The sequence below is a fragment of the Taeniopygia guttata genome, chromosome 4 (genome assembly GCF_048771995.1).
Source record: "Taeniopygia guttata chromosome 4, bTaeGut7.mat, whole genome shotgun sequence".
Classification (NCBI taxonomy): domain Eukaryota; kingdom Metazoa; phylum Chordata; class Aves; order Passeriformes; family Estrildidae; genus Taeniopygia; species Taeniopygia guttata.
This window is the reverse complement of record NC_133028.1, coordinates 67879785-67897237: the sequence shown is the minus strand read 5'-3', so window position 1 is coordinate 67897237 and position 17453 is coordinate 67879785. Positions and strand designations below refer to the sequence as shown.

Below are 17453 nucleotides of genomic sequence, written 5' to 3'. Positions count from 1 at the left end.
GGCCAGACCAATAAAGGCTAAAATGAAGAAAGCAGGAAGCACTTGGAACTTCTTGACACCAGGTCACTTGTCGCATTCAGCTTTGGCTTTCTAAACCCCATCCCTGCCTGCTCAAGCAGTGCCTGGATATTCTACCTGAACCTGTTTCTGACTCAAGTGTTCTTTGTCTTTCTTTTCTTTTTACATCTTTGTTTATCTTTCTGCCACCTTTGCTGGCCTCCCGCTCATCAGCATGAACCATGCTTGAGCTCGGAGGAAGTGGTGCTGGAACATGCTCTCCCAAGCCTGTCTTTCTAGGTCTGTGTCTCGTGGGATTCTTCCAGGCTGGAATTGGCTTTCTTGCAGTCCAGGAGATGCTGCTGTTGCCTGCCATGTTGCCTCAGTATCCTGAACTCCATCTCGCAGTCGCTGCAGGCAAGGCTGTCCTGACCTTTGTGTCACGAGCTCTGCCATGTCTGTATGTTTGAGAGCCACCACCAACACCTTGTTTGTGGCTTCCTGAGCACCTCTATCAGGGAGGTGTCATCAGGAAGGCACTATGGAAACCTCCAAGAATCTGCCTCTCTGGCTGGGTGAGTGCCCTATAAAAACCAGGGCCTGTGAATATTTGGGCTTTTCAGAATGGTTTGTCCTAGAGCCCACAAAAACTTCTTTTCTCTTTAGCTTTACAAAGCTGATGGGAAAGGCTTCAAGATGTAACTAGTTGAAGCCTGACAGTGACTGTAATATAATGACATTTGCAGCGTGCCTTAGGTCCTGCAGTAGGATTCAAGGACGAGCTTTAAATAAATCACAAAATCACTTGGAAACTTTGGTGTCATAAGTTCAGCCCCTAATAAATGATTCAGCTTCGAGGCAGGTCAGAGCCACTTCCCCTCCTTTGCCTTCTCCTTCTCCCTCCGCATGAATTAAAAACAGGCAGAGATCCACTGAGAAGGACGAGCTGTGGATTTTAAGGAAAATGGAAATCTTTTCTGCTTTACAGCAGAGAGCAGTGCACAGCCCCCAGTGCAGTGTGCTGGATTTTGTGCTCGGATACGATAGCACGGCGTTACTCCATTCCTGTCTGCCCTCCTATTTATTACCAGGACAAGAGGCACATTGTGAGCACGGCTCTTCATTTTCTCTTTGCTCATTTCCTATTGCCGCACTGGTGTTGAGCAGGCGTGTGCTTAAACTTGACCAGAATTAACCCATATCCTGAGATACTCTTCATCTGACCGATATACCAGTTGTAGCATTTTTGTTTGTTTGTTTCCATTGATAAAAGTTGTGTTAGGAAAAACCCAGAATTTAAGTCGATGCTTTAAAAAGTAAAAAGGTACGTTTTCTTTACTCCTTGAGCAGTAGAAACTGACAGTGTCTTTAGAAGTTCTGGCTTCTTTCAAGTTGTGTTTATTCTTTTTTATATAAATGAAAGCAAAGCAAGGCTTTTGAAGCGCTCTCACTTTGCTGAAGGCTGGAAATGACACATTTCCAGTGTCATTTCATTCATGAGTCCTGGGCTTCATTCACACTTCTCCTGTGCAGGGCTTCCAAGCTGATACTATGAGATGGGGTCTATTTATGCTTTGCCGCGTTAAAATGCAGCCTGTTAACTTGTGAATGTGTGTCAGCTGCTCAGTTAAGGAGGGATAAATTGTCTGAAGCCGCTGGTGGTTAATAGTGCAGCTAAAACAAACACGGAAGCGTTTTGCTGTTCGTGGCCTCTGCCCTGAATTCTGAATCATCAGCCATTGCTCTCGCCGACTTTTAGAATGTTGGGGATTTGCGAACTTTGGCTTCTGAGGCAAGGAAGGCACCAACGACTGCTCTTTCTCAGCCATCTTTGCGAGTGCTCAGTGTGAACTTTGTTTTCCGCAGGACCTGCAGGCGTGGGTGAACGGTGCTCACGAGAACGGCTTTGTCCTCGTCTCCTTCGGCGCTGGAGTCAAGTACCTGTCTGAAGACATCGCCAATAAGCTGGCACACGCCCTGGCAAGGCTGCCCCAGAGGGTTATCTGGAGGTAAAGGCAGTGTTGGAGGAACTTAGGGTGATTTGGAGCGTGCTTGTTTCCCGCTGGAGTTGAGACTGCTTGGGTGGTAGAGGTGATGTGACACTCTGAAACAAACACTGGGCATGAAAATACTGCAATACCTTGGTAACAAGGATAAGCAGTTATTATCGTGGCACAATAAGGCGTAGTTACACTCCTCGGCCGAGTTTATATCCTTGGAAGGATTTGGGACAGTGAAAACAAGCAAAGATTATAACATTTAGGACATATTGTCTCTATTTTTGATGCAAGAACTACCCCAGGGCTCAAGAATGAAACCTGATGATGAAAAGCCTCCCTTTTCTTTCTTCCCCCTTTCCCTCACTTTTTAAGCCCCCTTTTTCTTTTTTATGTGTAAACACAGACGTTTGTTATTAATTTTTCCACTTGCTTGTTCTCTGTGAGAAATTGAAGGAAGAGATATTTTCAGAAGTCAGATTCACTAAGAAGTTCTCCTAGTTCTAAAAACATCTTGAGTGGTGCTCACAATTCCCTGTAAAAATCAAAAAAACAGTTTAGTCAGCTCTGCTTTGCATCAAGCATCACTGATATAATTTGGTGGTGTTCATGTGAACCATATTTTTTTTCAGATATTCAGTGTCTTACATCTCATGCAGTGGTCTCACAACCCTGCCACAGTCCTGGAGCTGTATTAATAGTTTTGGTGGCCTGTTCCCCACAATATTTTAGGGGATGTCCTTGCTGTTGTGTGTAGTTCAAGGATCAAATCCCACTAATGAACAGGAAAAATGTGAATTTTTCAGCCTATGGCACAGAATCGGTGGTAGTAAAGGTGACATCAGTTTTAGTTTGGAGTAGAGCCACCGTTTCCTTATGAATCCCACAAGACTGCTTGGCTTGTAATTAATAATCCAAATTTATCTTACTGCTTTTCTTCTTTCCTTTTACTATGTTTTCCCTGGAATATGTCTCTTTAGGAAGCATCCCTGTTTTGTAGTAAAGAAATCCAGAGGATTTTTCTTGAGGACAGCTTTTTTAATGCCAACCCAACCATTTCATTTAAAGCCTTCTATTAAAATTTAGGTATTTATACATCAGTCAAATGTAATTTGGAGCTTTTTTGGAATTCGGGGTTTGGTTTTGTTCCTAAGATCATGAACTTGTGTGTTGGACAGAAAAGTGGTGAGTACTGCTTGGCAGTCTCAATGTCATGATGCTAAATCAAGTGATTTTTGTAGATTTTATGCCCTTCTGGTTAGGGAGGACAAGCCAGTAAGATAATCAATTGCTTTTATATAACTTTGCATAAATAATGTAGCCTTTTTTGACATACAAAAGTACAAGCAAATTGTAAAAGATGTAGGTCTCGCTTAATTGCAATGCCTAGCTGGTTCTTTCTGAAGTTGCAGTTCCAGTCCTCGCTAATGAACAAAACAGACCTATCCTTTAGTAGCTACTTTGGAGGATTTGATAACTGTTTCCATTTCATATTACTGGTTTAGGTTTTCAGGAAACAAACCAAGGAATTTAGGCAACAATACCAAGCTGATCGAATGGTTGCCACAAAATGACCTCCTTGGTGAGTATCTGTTTCCATTATTTATTGCTTATTCTCTCTTGAGTTCAGTTTGTTCTTGTGAAAATACTCCACTGAATTAGGAGTTATTATAAAGCCAAGATAATTTCTGTCATGCCAGTCATGGAGCAAGAATATTAAATTAGGATCTGAAGAGAGAATTGAAAGCCTCTCTGTTAATTGTCTTTCCCTGATTTGAATTTCATGTTTTCCCTAAGTTCAAAGACTGTTCAAGGAGTCATAAAACTGAGCATCAGAGTAAGTTTTAGGAGTCTGTAAATACTGTTTTATAAAGACAAGCAAGCTCTACCAGAACTTGGGTACGTGATGCAAGCTGATAACCTTTCTGATGAACTGAGGTGCTTCAGGTTCTCAGCGGGAAATGAAACTCGATATTTTATTTTTTTCTGTCTTCCCTGTCAAAGCGTACTTAAGCCCATTGCAGATCTGAGAGGCCGCAGAATATTTGACTGCTTCTGGATGTTTGTGTGTTCCCAAAGCAGCTCTGATGGGAGCTTAGTTAGCATTAAGCATCAGTGTGTGTGTGAGCTGGAGGATGTAGTGAGTAGGCAGATGACTCCTAGAGCAGGTAGATTTGTTTTGGTTACAGGGTTGCTCTGAGGCAGGCTGCTTTTTCTATCACGTGAGGCTGTTGCTGTGATTGTTAGGTCTTGCTAACCTCAAATAAGGTATGTGGAGCTTTAAGGGAGAGTGTGACATCAGTTGTCCTGCCATTAAAAAAAAATTATATTCCATACAAAAGTGTGCTCCCCCTTGCTCACGTGTACAGCTGAACCTGCTGGAGTCACCACCTGCAGCTCCTCAGGAGTAGGCAATGCATATTAATTATTCCATTAATCATTTTACACGATTCATACGCATGAGAATTTTCTTTCTTTACTTTGGCTGTTCTCTCTCTTAGTGTATAAGGAAATTACTTAATGCATGAGGAATTCCAGTGGAGTGGGTTTAGGTTGAACTTCAGAACAAGCTGCAGTAATTTTAACCTACCTGAGTTGCAGTTATGGTGATAAATTTGTCATACCCAGGTGCTTCAACAACTTTATATAAAGGAGATGGAAGTGCATTTTGTAACCTTCATGCCTCTTGTGGTTCTAGGTCACTCTAACATTAAAGCTTTTCTCAGTCACGGAGGCTTGAACAGCATTTTTGAAACCATGTACCACGGTGTCCCAGTGGTGGGCATTCCCCTCTTTGGAGACCATTACGACACCATGACCCGTGTGCAGGCCAAAGGGATGGGAATACTGCTCAACTGGAAGACCATGACTGAGAGTGAGCTCTATGAAGCCTTAGTAAAAGTTATAAATGACCCCAGGTATGGAACCAGCAATTGTTTGTGCGTGAATGGATATGAAACCTTTGTGCAGTGTATAGTCGAGGCAAGTCTGGCTGTTTGTCCTATTACCCAAGATTACCCAACAGCTGAGGTTTCTGTGTGGGTGCTGGGCTTGTTGCTCAGCACCAAAATTCAATTGTCTCACTTGCTCTTTGTAGCAGTTGCCATGTGGAGGACGCAGAGGTTATGGGAACAAACCTGTCCCAACGTATGCCATGTTGCAGACCAAGGTCCCTTTGTGCCTGTCTTGATTACTCCACACGAGCATTCTGGCTGTGGTGATGCCTGGAGCAAGATACATGTACACAGCTTGGGTTGTAGCTAGAATGGGGAGGTGTTCAGGAAGAGTGACTCTAAGTTCTGTGATTTTATTATGAAAAAAATTGCATTTTAAGTGTTATTTTCCTGTCCTGGCCTCACTCATATCCAGACTAATATTACTGAGGGGTTATCTGGCAGTATATTGTATTGGGCTAACCCTAATTTTGGAGCGTGGTGCTATTGATGCTTCCTGCTTTCATGGCAGCTGAGTCTTTCTGGGAAAGGAGATTGCTGTAAGGAGCAAGCAGGGCAGCGCAGAGAAGGGGAACGTTGATAGTGATCTTGATAACATTTGTTGCATCACCTTCCCCTTGTGCAATTATCCTTGGTGTAAAGGCAAGTCCTGTGTAAATAAGCTGCAGACAGGAGAGGAAGAAACTGGCAGGATCAGCTGCTGGGGTGAAAAACCAAGAGTTTTGGGCGAAACTCTGGACCCAGGTGGAAATGGTTTATTGCAAAATCAACCCCAGGTTTTTCACTGTTGGGCATTTCTCTGGTGATTCAGTTGCACAGTGACATGAGATGACAGCTTTTCCTTTCTTCCTTGTTTGCTTTCCCCCCCACAGCTACCGGCAGCGGGCGCGGAGGCTGTCGGAGATCCACAAGGACCAGCCTGGACACCCCGTGAACCGGACTGTGTACTGGATCAATTACATCCTGCGCCACAACGGAGCCCAGCATCTACGTGCTGCTGTTTACAGCATCTCCCTCTTTCAGTATTTCTTACTGGATATTGCCTTGGTCCTACTAGTGGGTGCTGCCTTACTTTACTATGTTTTGGCCAGGATGGCAAAATTAATCTGCAAGCAGAGCAAGCATCTCTGGTCCAATGACAAACATAGCGCTGTTAATGGACACTACCAGAACGGGATCCCCAATGGCAAGTATAGAAGAAACGGCCACATTAAGCATGAAAAAAAGGTGAAATGAGCCAACAGCCCCATGTAAAGTAGTAATGAATCAGATCAGTAATCGAATTTTATCGCTGTAACTTAGTCTAACAACTACTTAAAACCTCAATAAGCAGTTCTAACACTCCCCTTCAGTATGTAATATTATGTGACAAAATTCTACGGAACTAAGAGAAGTCTTTAAAAAAAAAAAAGGCAAGCACAACCTAAAATGAAAAATATTTTATTCTTAATACTGATATGCAGAGAGGTTATTTTGGCACTGAAGTTTTTAGAAGCCTTAATTCTCTAAAGTTCTATATGATGACCGTATTTATGAATTTTCAGCTTTTAAAAGCTCGGTGTGTGTGTCCCAAATGAGGAGAGGTTTCTTTTTATTTGCAGAGGTGTTCTCCCTTTATTTTTTTATTATTTTAATATCTCCATTCTTTTAGCTGAGAGAACTCTCTAGTGCTAGTTCTGTGTTTCCTTTGTGGAAGGTTCAACCTGTTGTGTAAGAATGCTGTTTAAAACACAAATTATTTCCCCCAGTCTTTATGCGAGAAATAGCAAGTTGTGGACTGAGAAGACAAACGTTTAAAAAAACATAGGAGTAATCTTATTGAGCACTGAAGAAAAATGGCAAAAATATGTACTCGTTTTACTGATAAAGCTGCATGACTCTTCTGCTCGCTACAGTACTTTGGAGAAAAGGTCCTGAGTAAGTCTACAGTGTGTCCTAACTTTAACTGAGACAAATTTTTGTCGCCTTTCTCTGCATACAGAATTTATGCCACAAAAATATTAGGGAGTCTTATTTCAGTTCCAAATATGGCTGTGTGGGAAATAGATTTGCATAATTAAGAAAAATAAGTGAAACAACAGCAACAAAAATAATAATAAAAAAAAGTATAAAAATCTAGCTCTGTGCTTAGTGCAGAAGGTTTTGTGATGGCCCAGAGCTGTGCAAACTCAAACCACTCCTTGGGGTTTGTTTAAAGGGAACGACCCCCACACAGCACTCCCCCAGAGTTGAATGTTTTTCCTGTTAATTCTCATTAAGTTCTTTCTGAATCGCAATGTTGTAGATGTTCTCTTTCAATGGTTGTATCTGGAGAAACAGAAATATTACCTTCTATTAGTCTGGGCCACGCAATCCATGTTCCACGTAGTTGCCAATAGGAATTCCGCGCCACGGGCGGTGTCCAGCCGTCCTGCCCGGGGCTGGTGGCATGTGTGGGGTGAGGCCTGGCCACCTGGTGTGTGGAGGTGGCCCCGTGTCCCCCTGCCTCCAACAGCCTCCTTCAATCATTGTCGCCGACACGGGACGCTGGCGGCGGTGTGCGCTCCCAGGGCGGGAATGCCGGGCGTGGAATCGTTGCTTCCCTGCTGAACCAAAGTTGGCAACTATGAGTTTTATTTCCATGTCATTCTGTTTACTTGGAATTTGCACTACACACGTTGTGAGTGTACGCTTTATTTATTTGTAGTTCGAGGTCCCGTGGCTGAAAGAGAAAGGAGGGAAGCCCGTTTTGCCCTGTGTCGCTCACTAACATGGGAGGAGTTGGGATGATGACGGGATGCTGAGCTCATCTTCATACACAGTGATGCAAAATTTCATCACCATTCCATCAGGAGCCTCGGTCCTACAGCAATAAATAACAGTGCAGATATGTTTCTAATACGCAGGGCAGCTACTTGTGCTGCTCTCTGAATACTTGAACAAAAAAATGGTATTATAAATATAAGCCTCTTAGCTATACCTTTTTACAATCTCGCAGCCCGTGGCAACTACAGGAGCACACAGAGGCGATGAATGGTGGGATGGTGAGAAGACTTCGAGTGTATGAATGACTTGGTTTAAAATGTGGGGGTTTTTTGGCATTAAAGAAGGTACAAAAGCACTGACCGGATGATTAAGCATAATTTAATCTCCACTGTGATAAAACTTAAGCAATAAACATGGATTTAATAGAGAAATTCTGTTGTTGGAAGTATATTTTTGTTCAGCTGAATGCTGGTTGTCTCCAAGTACCCACTATATGTGTGTACTTAAATGTGGATGCTTACTGGGGTACACACAACTTTTCTTCTCAGTGTTTACTGTGCTGCATGATATGTATTTGAAATCAAAAATATTGCTTTTTTTGTGAGTGTAGGTCCATTTCCTATTGGAGCTTTGAATTGAAAGAGAAATGTTTCTTAAAAGCAATTCAAATTTTTTGAGGTTGGTGTACATACCTGGCACAGTGTTTTGTTGTTTCCCTGTATGTGGTAAGCTCTTCACTTGAAAAGCAGGGCTGAAAGGTTTTTGACAGTGATGTTAGTTGGGATGATGGATTGATTTCTTAAGTAGTCTCTGTAGGTACAAACATGCAGCAATTCTTTTGCAAGAGGCAGTTGCTGCGTTCATGGTATTGCCAAATTCGTGATGAGGCGGATCCACCTCATGTCTAGAAATACCTGTTGTGTTTCAACTTCTAAGTTCAAGCACAAGCTGTTACTGTGGTTATTTCAATCCCCTCTTTGCCACAGCAACCAAATTGTTCCTGTGTTTCAGACACAGAATCGAGCAGTGATTGCTGTTGGTGCCCAGCCAGTGTTGAAATCAGTCAAATGGCTGAAGGAGTGCTAAAGAAAGGGTTTAAAAATACTTGTGTGTCTCCAGACTGCATCACAGTATCAGGACTGAGGCTTTAGTCACCCCTCTGATCAATAGTAGTTATTAGGCATTGAACAGACAAAATACTTAGAAGAAACTGAATTCATCTTCCAAGACAGTGCTGTGCCACTGATTGGAAAATACCACAGTTGGGCCTTACTTATCCTAATCAAAATCACACCTTTTGAAAGTTATAAACCTGATTTATTTATGAGTGTGTGTGTGTGTTTTCTCAGAGGCCAGCAAATGCTGAATCTCATTTCACTGTTAACTGAAGAAGCACACTGTCTTGGGTAGTCTTGGTTTCTCTATAATGAAACAAAATTTGGATAGAAAAGGCTCAGTTCCTCATACATTGAGGGGATGGAAGGTTGAACAGTATTTAGGGAACTATTGGAAATTCATATTCTGGAATTATCTATTGGAGTAAGGGACAGAATCATCCAATTGTTTAGGTACATGAGTCTTATATTACTTAGGTATTAAGCAGTAGTTGAGGAAATAAACAGATCAGGAATGCCAAACTTTCCTTGAGTTGTTACTGAGCCAGTTCAGGATTTGCTCCTTAAAAGAACAGCGTGGACTAAGATTGAAGGATTCAGGTGTGTCAGGTGGATTTTTGAGGCACAAACACCAGCCTTCCATAGGCTGGTCTGTGGAAGACAGAAGCACTGATTTAGCAGAATTGCACTGCATGGAGCATTAATTGTTAAATGTCAGTATAATTATATTTTAATGAAATAATGGCATCTCTGGGAGTAAGAACTGGTGGGGAATAGTTGCTAAGGGAAGAAACAACTTAGACTTTGACTTTTGCAGGTGACTACCAAGATTTTTGGCATCCAAATACTCTTAATGCAGGGAATACCTACAGACGCTTTTATTCCAGATTAAGAAACTGAAATAATCTCAATTTGTACATTTCTGTACTGATAGTAATGGACACAGAGTTACTTTGCATGCACCTGTTCATCTTGTTTCCCTCGTGATTTTGTTGTCCAGGGAATCATATTTTACCAGAGCTTTATAGTATTATAGATGTTTTACTACATTCCTTCATACTTAAGAATCCTTTAGGACAAGTTAACAGACAAAATTTTAATTTAGTGTCTATGAGTTTAATTTGTTAGAGGAAAAATGCCTTGCCAGATCTCATAAAATGGGGCAGTTGCTTTTTTTTTTATGGAGTGTAGCTGAATACACATAGGCATAAATATAGACAGTGCTCTCTTTTATAGAAAATCCTGGGTTTCAGAAAACAAGTGGGTGAAGTTGGGATTGGGAAATCCCAGAGGGCTGTAGGTGACCATGAGATACTTCTTTCCATGTCACGAAGAATTCCTTGTCCCTCTCCTCCTGACACCGTGTTGCACAGGCTGGACTTTGCAGTGTAATGATTAGCTTGGGAGAGATATAAGCATTATTTTGTGTGTTTGTGTGTGCTGGTGCGACAAGAAAATGCAGAATTGGAGCAGGTGTTCAAAACTAGAAGGGGCAAAGGTCAGGAGGATGCTTGGCCTTAAGGGGCTGGTTGGAGATGAGCTGCAGTGGGCATGGAGATGCTCAGCACCCTCTGGAATGTCTCTGTGTTGTCTGTGCTCCTCAAAGTTCGCCTGGTAATTGTCCAAGCTTGCTGCAAAAAGATGCACTGAACTCCTGTGACACCCTGATGGGAAGAAATTGTTCTCATTCTAAACACAAACAGCTCTTTGCTCCTTGAAATGAAGCAGCAGATATGTGATAATCTCAGATAGAGGCCTTGAATAAATTCCTATTTTCTGCTCCTGTGAGATTTACAGCAAGGATAAGAGTTCCCAGCTCCAGGAGATGCCCACTATGGGAAACAGTAGAGACAGCAAGTACGTATGTTGAGAAAATAGAGTTCTGTAAGGAATTAACACATTTGTGTGTATTTGTAAGAACTCTGTTGTGCCCTGCTTTTTTATGCTTTTATGCATCTTTATCTGAATGTTTCTATATCTTCCCTTTTTGGTACATCAGCCTTTCTCAGCAGCATTTTTACTATGTGTTAGTTTCTGAGCTTGCCAGGTGTTGATTTGCTGCTTTCCCAAAGCCCCCTTGGCATTTCCCTGCCCTCCTGGTTCTGCTTTCCAGGATAACTCACCTGGAGACACCATAACTCTGCCAGAAGCTGTTCCAGTAGCTCCATCCCAGTTCTGGTCTGGAAAGCTCCTGTGTATCCTCTATGTCCTCCCTGGGCTCTGTTGGCTCTTGGGTGGAGGCAGCCTCGCCCTAGGGAGCATTTCCAAGCCAAGATTTAAGTTTGGACATTGGATTTCACTGTAGATAAGACCTTTCAATGCTTCAGGCCTCACCCATGAGATTCTTGATGAAAGAAATGTTTATTTAGCTTTTCTTTTTCGTTGTTTTTGGCTCTGCAGCCTCTGGTCTGGGAAATGGTGCAGTGCTGGGTCTTTTGGTGGTGCCAAGAAAAGCATGACAAGGAGATGCATGAATTAAGATCTGTGCTACTTTTACTGGAAAAAAATGCTGGAGTTTATTTTTTTTAGATGAAATTCTAACAACTTGGAGTGTGATTGATGGTTGGATACAGCAAGGGGAATAGTGTATTCCCTGGAATCCCATTGCTTGTGTTACTCAGGTGCAAGAGCTTCATCCATTTTTTTTTAAGGACTCCTTCCCACTGGCCACCCCTCCTGCTGTGGACTGCAAGTGGCTCCTCGTTTTTGCAGACACATCTCCTTTGTGTGGAGCTGCACCACAAATGAACCCGATGAGAAGATCCAGGTTAAAAATAACCCCATGGGAATAAACCCGAGGTCATTCCCTGTTTGTCTCTTTCAGAGCAGCCTCACGACAGCAGACGGAGCAATGAAGAAACCAGGAGGTGAGGAATGACATGTAATGAGGGGTGGGACTGTGTGACTCCATGCTTTTCCCAAAAAGGCGAATGCATCCTTACCTGTACGTGACATTTGGGATTCCTGAAAGATTCATCAGCTTCTTTAATTTTATGTTTCTTTGTTTTTTGTGTTTTAAGTGTGCATTTAGTCGATATGAAGAGAAGAGCATCTCAAGGTAACAATAGGAAACATTCCAGTCTATCCATGGGAGCCTGATGGGATTGCTGTATCAAATTAAGACGGGGTGGTATAGAAAAAAATTAAGAGTTAAGAGGGTTAAAGTGACATTATAGGTAAAACAACTTTTTAGAAGCAACAAATTGCCATCACTGATCAAATACCATAAGAGCGACTTTAGAGCAAGTTATCATTCCCAGATCTGTGACCAACTTTCTTGCTGCTATTTTCTTAGGTCATTTCTTCATCTTCAGGAAATGTCCCACAGACCCAAACCACTTAACCATTTCACCAGATGTATTGTTGTGGACGGTTTCTGGGCTGTCCTGTTGTTCCTGGGTGTGGGAGGAAAGGTTGGGAAAGCTGGACGCTCTTCCTTGTGTCACAGGAGTCACCACATGTCCACTTGAGTGGCTTCCCAGGTGAGGGCACACCTTGGTGTGTTGGCAGAGAGAAAACACAGAGGGAATTCTGGAGGGGTGTGGGAGGAAGGGCAAGAGTGTGATCTCCTTTATTTGTCATCCTATGGCATGAGGAATTTGTTTGTGGAATGTCTCAGGAGCTCTTGTTGGGGCTGTCCCCCTGTGGTGCTGGGTGTCTGTTCTGCCTTCTGCTGTGTCCTTGCACCTTTTTCAGGTCATTGCCCTGCCCAAAAGGTGACCCCTGTGGCCTTCCTCTGGCCAGGCTATTTAATGGTTGTCTTCAGTGCTCTGAGTTTTCCCCATTCTGCTCTAGGACAGGAAGGACTATTCACTTGCTGGTTGATTTTGGGTGGTGTCCTGTGTAGGGGCTCCTCATCTCCTGTTCTCTGTGCTCCTGGCTGGGATGCAGGAGAAGGCAGGTGCCCTGGGCCATGCAGGAGTCCTCAAGGTGGGGATGCTAGGACGAGCCATCCCTTTCTCACACCATGACTGGGAACATGGTCTACATCCCCAGTTAGGGGAGTGGGGAATAAAGGAGCTGTGTGGGTGGCAACCAGAGGGAAGCTGTTCAGGCCAAGTTAAAATATCACTGTTCAGTCTGGAGGGATTTAAGCAATGTATATTTCTGGTCACTCTTTAAAGGCTGATTTCTCCAGCCTTTAGCCCACAAACTCAGTTTGTACTGTATTGGAGGCTGAATTACCTGAGCCACTATGATCTGTGTAAAATGGAGGCCAGGTTGTAGCCCTCACTTTCAGTGTCCAGGGACAGTCTGGATGCCAAGGGAGCATTCCTTCAGCCTCTCAAGTCTGCACGGTTCAGAAACTTCCCGGCAGAGAACAATTGGTTCTCAGGGCTGGGGCTGGGTGAGAGCCCTGAGCAGTCCCTGCCCAGTGCTGGGCCTTGGAAAGGTATGTCAGGTGTGGTGTGAGAGATTATTATCCATGGCAAGGGACCAGTCATGCGAGGCAAAACAGTTCTTATTGACATTTTTGGGGAAGTTCAGTTGAGCTGAACACCAATATTCCCATAACTGTTGAGGCATTGCTGCCCCTTCACTCTCCTCACTGCTTTATTTGCATTTTTCTCCTGATGCTTTGCCTCACTCTGTGAGAAATATGAAGACACAACTACCTCCCAAAAAAATTCCTGCTCGACAGGAGTTGCCCTCCCCAGGGCATTGTGTCCAGATAGTTTTGAATATCCCCAGGGAAGGAGTCTCCCCAGCCCTTCTTTGGACAGGCTGCTCCAGCACTCAGTCACTGGAGTGCTGCTCTTTTCTCTCAGCATCCCTGAACCCCTGGGTTTGCTGGCACTAGATTCCAGGAAGGAAAAGCTGATTCCCAGCTTGTTCAGTTGCTCTGACAGACAAAGGCTGAGAGGAGCTGAGGTTACACAGCAAAGAGTGGTGGAAAGAGCCTGGGAAGGGAGTTTAGCCAAATAACTATTCTGTGAGGCAAAACCAGAAAGGTGAAGTTGGAGGTGTCCAAGCCCAGGCTGGATGGGGCTTGGGGCAACTTAGTGTAGTGGAAGGTGTTCCTGCCCATGGCAGGGGTTGGAATCAGATGGGCTTTATGGTCTCTTCCTGCCCAAACCATTCAGTAATTCCATGATTCATTCTGTGATTTTGGCTGGTGGCTTTCTGATTGTATCACAGGAAGAAAGTGCTTCTTAGTTTCACCCTGGAGCTTGATAAACTTGCAGCCAGCCCCTCTTGGTTCACATGTGAGCTGGAGAACCCTTTCCGCTTCACTTCTGGGCATTTCTGGGCTGGGAAATATCTCTGTGTTTTCCAGCATCACCTTGGCTTCTCACTATCTGTTTCAAAGGATGGCTTTCCTCAGAAAGTGTACTATTTTACTTTTAAAAGGCACTTGAAAAGGCCTAAACCAAACCAAAATCTGCTACTCGGCCTGACTGAAGTTAAAAAACTTGAGATTCCAAATCTCAGTTTATGGCAGTATTTGAAATTTACAGTAACGTGTGTTTCTGTTTTTTTAAGATAATTTTTGGTTTTTTGAGGGGTTGAGGAGGATTAACAAATGTATGCATCCCTGTGTATGTGTCAGCATCCTACATCTGTATCCATGTATCCTGTCCACTGTGCCAGCTCTTTGGCATCTTGGGCTCCGTTTTCCCAGGGTTGGAAGCTGGAGCATCCTATTGGAGGTATTCTCTTAGCAGAGCTGCTTTCCTTGCAGCCAGCCTGTTCGACATCCACCGCTTTTCCCCCTTTTCATCTTTTTTTCCCTCCAGTTTTCCAATCTCCCCCGGTTCTTCCCGCTGCCGTCCATAGGTGGGGCTGTGCTGCCATCTGGCGTCACGATCCCGGCAAGCCGGGAATGCACATCCTGTTTCTTGGGAAAAGTGGTTTTCTGCTGCTTCTTGGGGCTGTGCGACCTGCAGAATACCCTCATCAACAAACAAATATAACCGCTTCCCCCTCCCCCCCCCAAAAAAAAAAAGAAAAAAAAAACAAAAACAAAAAAAAAAAAAAAAACAAAAAAAAAAAAACAAAAGAAGGGAAGCAAAGCGGCATTTTTGTCATCTCCCAGAGAGCTGCAGCTGCCTCACTGGGAAGGAGTTTTATTGGATGTTATGTGTTCTTTATTATAAGTTTTTGTTAGATGATGTGGTTGGGATTTGAGCCCTTCTGCAGTATCCTTTTTCTTATCCCTGTTCCTTGATCTCTGTAACAAATCAAGTGGAGTCTTCCATGTGTTACCCTTGTGCCAAAGTGTCCCTGTGGTTTAGGAGATGTGTTTTCCCACTCATTTTTCATATTTGTGTCTCCTGGGTTGTGCAATGCTCTGAGGACAGAACCAGGCATCAGAAGCAAAAGTCACAGCCATGAGTATGTCAGGATTGAAGGCTGGGGAAAGAGAAGGGTAATGTTTCTTTTTCCTTAGGAGAATGGGAAATCACTATTTTACAGGGAATCTCCCTGACAAATACTAATTGCAGGCTTGAAGGGTGCCACCACTGCCCAAGTGGAAGTTGGGGGACTCGGTCACACTGCCTGCAGCTCTGGGTGGATCCTGCTCCAGCCCTGCCCTGACTTTCCTTCCCAGTGCCTTTGGAGAGAGATGTGGATTTGCAAGAGGCTGGGTAGCGCTGAGTCCAGTCTGTGACTGAATACAAGGGGGTGATTCAGGGATTGGGGAGAGCTTCCCCTTGGTGCCCCCAGCACAAAGGCAGGATTCAAGTGGAGCAGCCCCATCCTGGGATGAAATTGCAGCTCCTGCACCGTGCCGAGGATGGGCCTTGTTTCCCTAATCTGCTGCTGCTCCACAGGTTTAAATCTGAGGGAAAGAAAATCTGGATGTAAGTGCAGCTGTCAAAGGAGTCAGTGATGGCAGGGAAATGTGAGATAAAATTATAGCCAAATGGGCAGGCAGGGATTTGTTTTGGATGTGGGAGTAACACCCATGTATGCACACATAACCCCAAGGCACTGTTTTGTCTCATCTTGGCCTTGCCAAATGAGGGCAACCTTAGGCAGGGATAAGTTTAAGGTCTGCAAGGTCATGTCTCACCCCTTGATTCTGCTGCATCCTCCCTCTCAAGGATTAATTTGAGAATTGGGAATGTTTTTAAACCCCTGCATTTTTAATGAAGAGATTTCTCACCTTCCTGAGTGGGAAATGAACACATTTTCTGAACACATTTTCCCTTTCAAGATTCACATAAGATTGTGCAGAGTAAATTTCATAATCAGTTACTAAGTACAGAAGAATAGTTGCTAGTTTAAGGTTTCAGTGTATTCCTTTCCTCAGTGCATCCCTAACTCAGGAAAGTGGGAATGAGTCACAGTGGAAATCAGGGGATATCACAAATAATGTTGTTCCTGATGAATTAACACCCTGACCTCCTCAAGGCGACTTTGGAGGTTGTTCGGAGCACCCTTGGCATTGTTTAATGGCTTTGCTCTGCCATCCATCTTCGACCCAAATGGATTCTGCAGTAGCTTGAAAAAGAAATTAAAAAGCAAGTTAGTTCTTGAGAGGTTGACAAGGAATTCTGCTTGGCTTGACCTTGCTGCTCATGGGAATGATTCTTCTGAGATTTCAGATGCATTTCCAATCCACAAATCGGGTGAAAGTCATTCCAGGTTTTATAGCTTGAGCACCTCAGGTCTTTTTCCATCAGCAGAGATGAATCAACCCCTCACAGAAGTGAAGGAGCTGAATTCCAACTTCTATTTCCATGTAAGCCATGTACCAATCCATGGTGCCATACCAGTGCAGTGTACTGTGGGGTGATTCCTGTGATTCCCCCAGGACCCATTTCCTCCTTATTCTGTTTGTAAATACATGGCTTTGTTCCAGCAATGCTTTTTGCTTCAGGCTTCCTTAATATAGTAGGGTATTTGCCTGTATTTACCTGTGTTATTTGATATCCTGGGGATATCCTGAAGCTCCAGGGGCTGGCTTCCACTCACAGCAGCATTTAGCTTGTTTGAAAAACTGCCTTGCAAAGGCAGGAGTTGCGAAACTGAAGGTCTGTGGTGGCATCTGAGAGGATGGAAAAAGTAGAGGAAACACAGGGGACCAGATTCTCCTGCTGCAGCTGCTTCCAGTGGAGGTATTCCCCAAATCCTCACCCTTCTGAAGCGAATCCCAAATGTTTTGAGTGCGGGTACTACGTGTGTGTGTTAAACCACTGCTAGAGAATGTTGGTTACCTGCAGTGACAGAGGCGGTGTTTAGGGCTTTTAATAACTTTTTCATTGTCTGTTGATGTTTTAATAGGCTCCATGCTGGAAGTGTAATCCATAAAAAATGTGTGTCAGGTGGTTGATGAATACAAATTGCTGAGCACCGTAGGCCTGCGAGGCTGGAGGATGCACGAGGGAGATGGGGCTGTCTTCCATGTCGGGGAACTGGACTGTGAAATTAAGCAGCCTTGTCATTCTGCCTTGTGTTTCCTGGTGTGTTCCACTGCTGCAGACATGTCCAGTTTATGGAGGTGCATAAAGAGGTAAGAAATCCCCTGTGGCACGGACAAATATCTTGGAAATGTTAGAGGGAGGAGGTTGAAGAGTGTGGGAGCTGGTGTGGCTGGAGAAGAGCCTTGGAGAAACCTAGGTGTGGAATGGTGCCATTTTTTCATCTTCAGGAAGAATAAACACATGAAATACCCTGCTCCAAGTCTTTTGGTGTGT

The 17453-nt window shown here is 43.7% G+C and overlaps 1 protein-coding gene across 1 annotated transcript in view; it reads left to right on the top strand.

The window, feature by feature from the left end:
• UGT8 (UDP glycosyltransferase 8) overlaps positions 1-8124 on the top strand; it is a 35744-nt gene extending 27620 nt beyond the window's left edge. Inside the window, exons 3-6 of the mRNA XM_012573241.5 lie at positions 1864-2006; positions 3500-3576; positions 4693-4912; positions 5821-8124. Of these exons, the coding sequence (XP_012428695.2) occupies positions 1864-2006; positions 3500-3576; positions 4693-4912; positions 5821-6184 (804 nt within the window). The 3' untranslated portion in view covers positions 6185-8124. The remainder of the gene's footprint in view (positions 1-1863; positions 2007-3499; positions 3577-4692; positions 4913-5820) is intronic.
• Positions 8125-17453: the final 9329 nt, after the last annotated feature.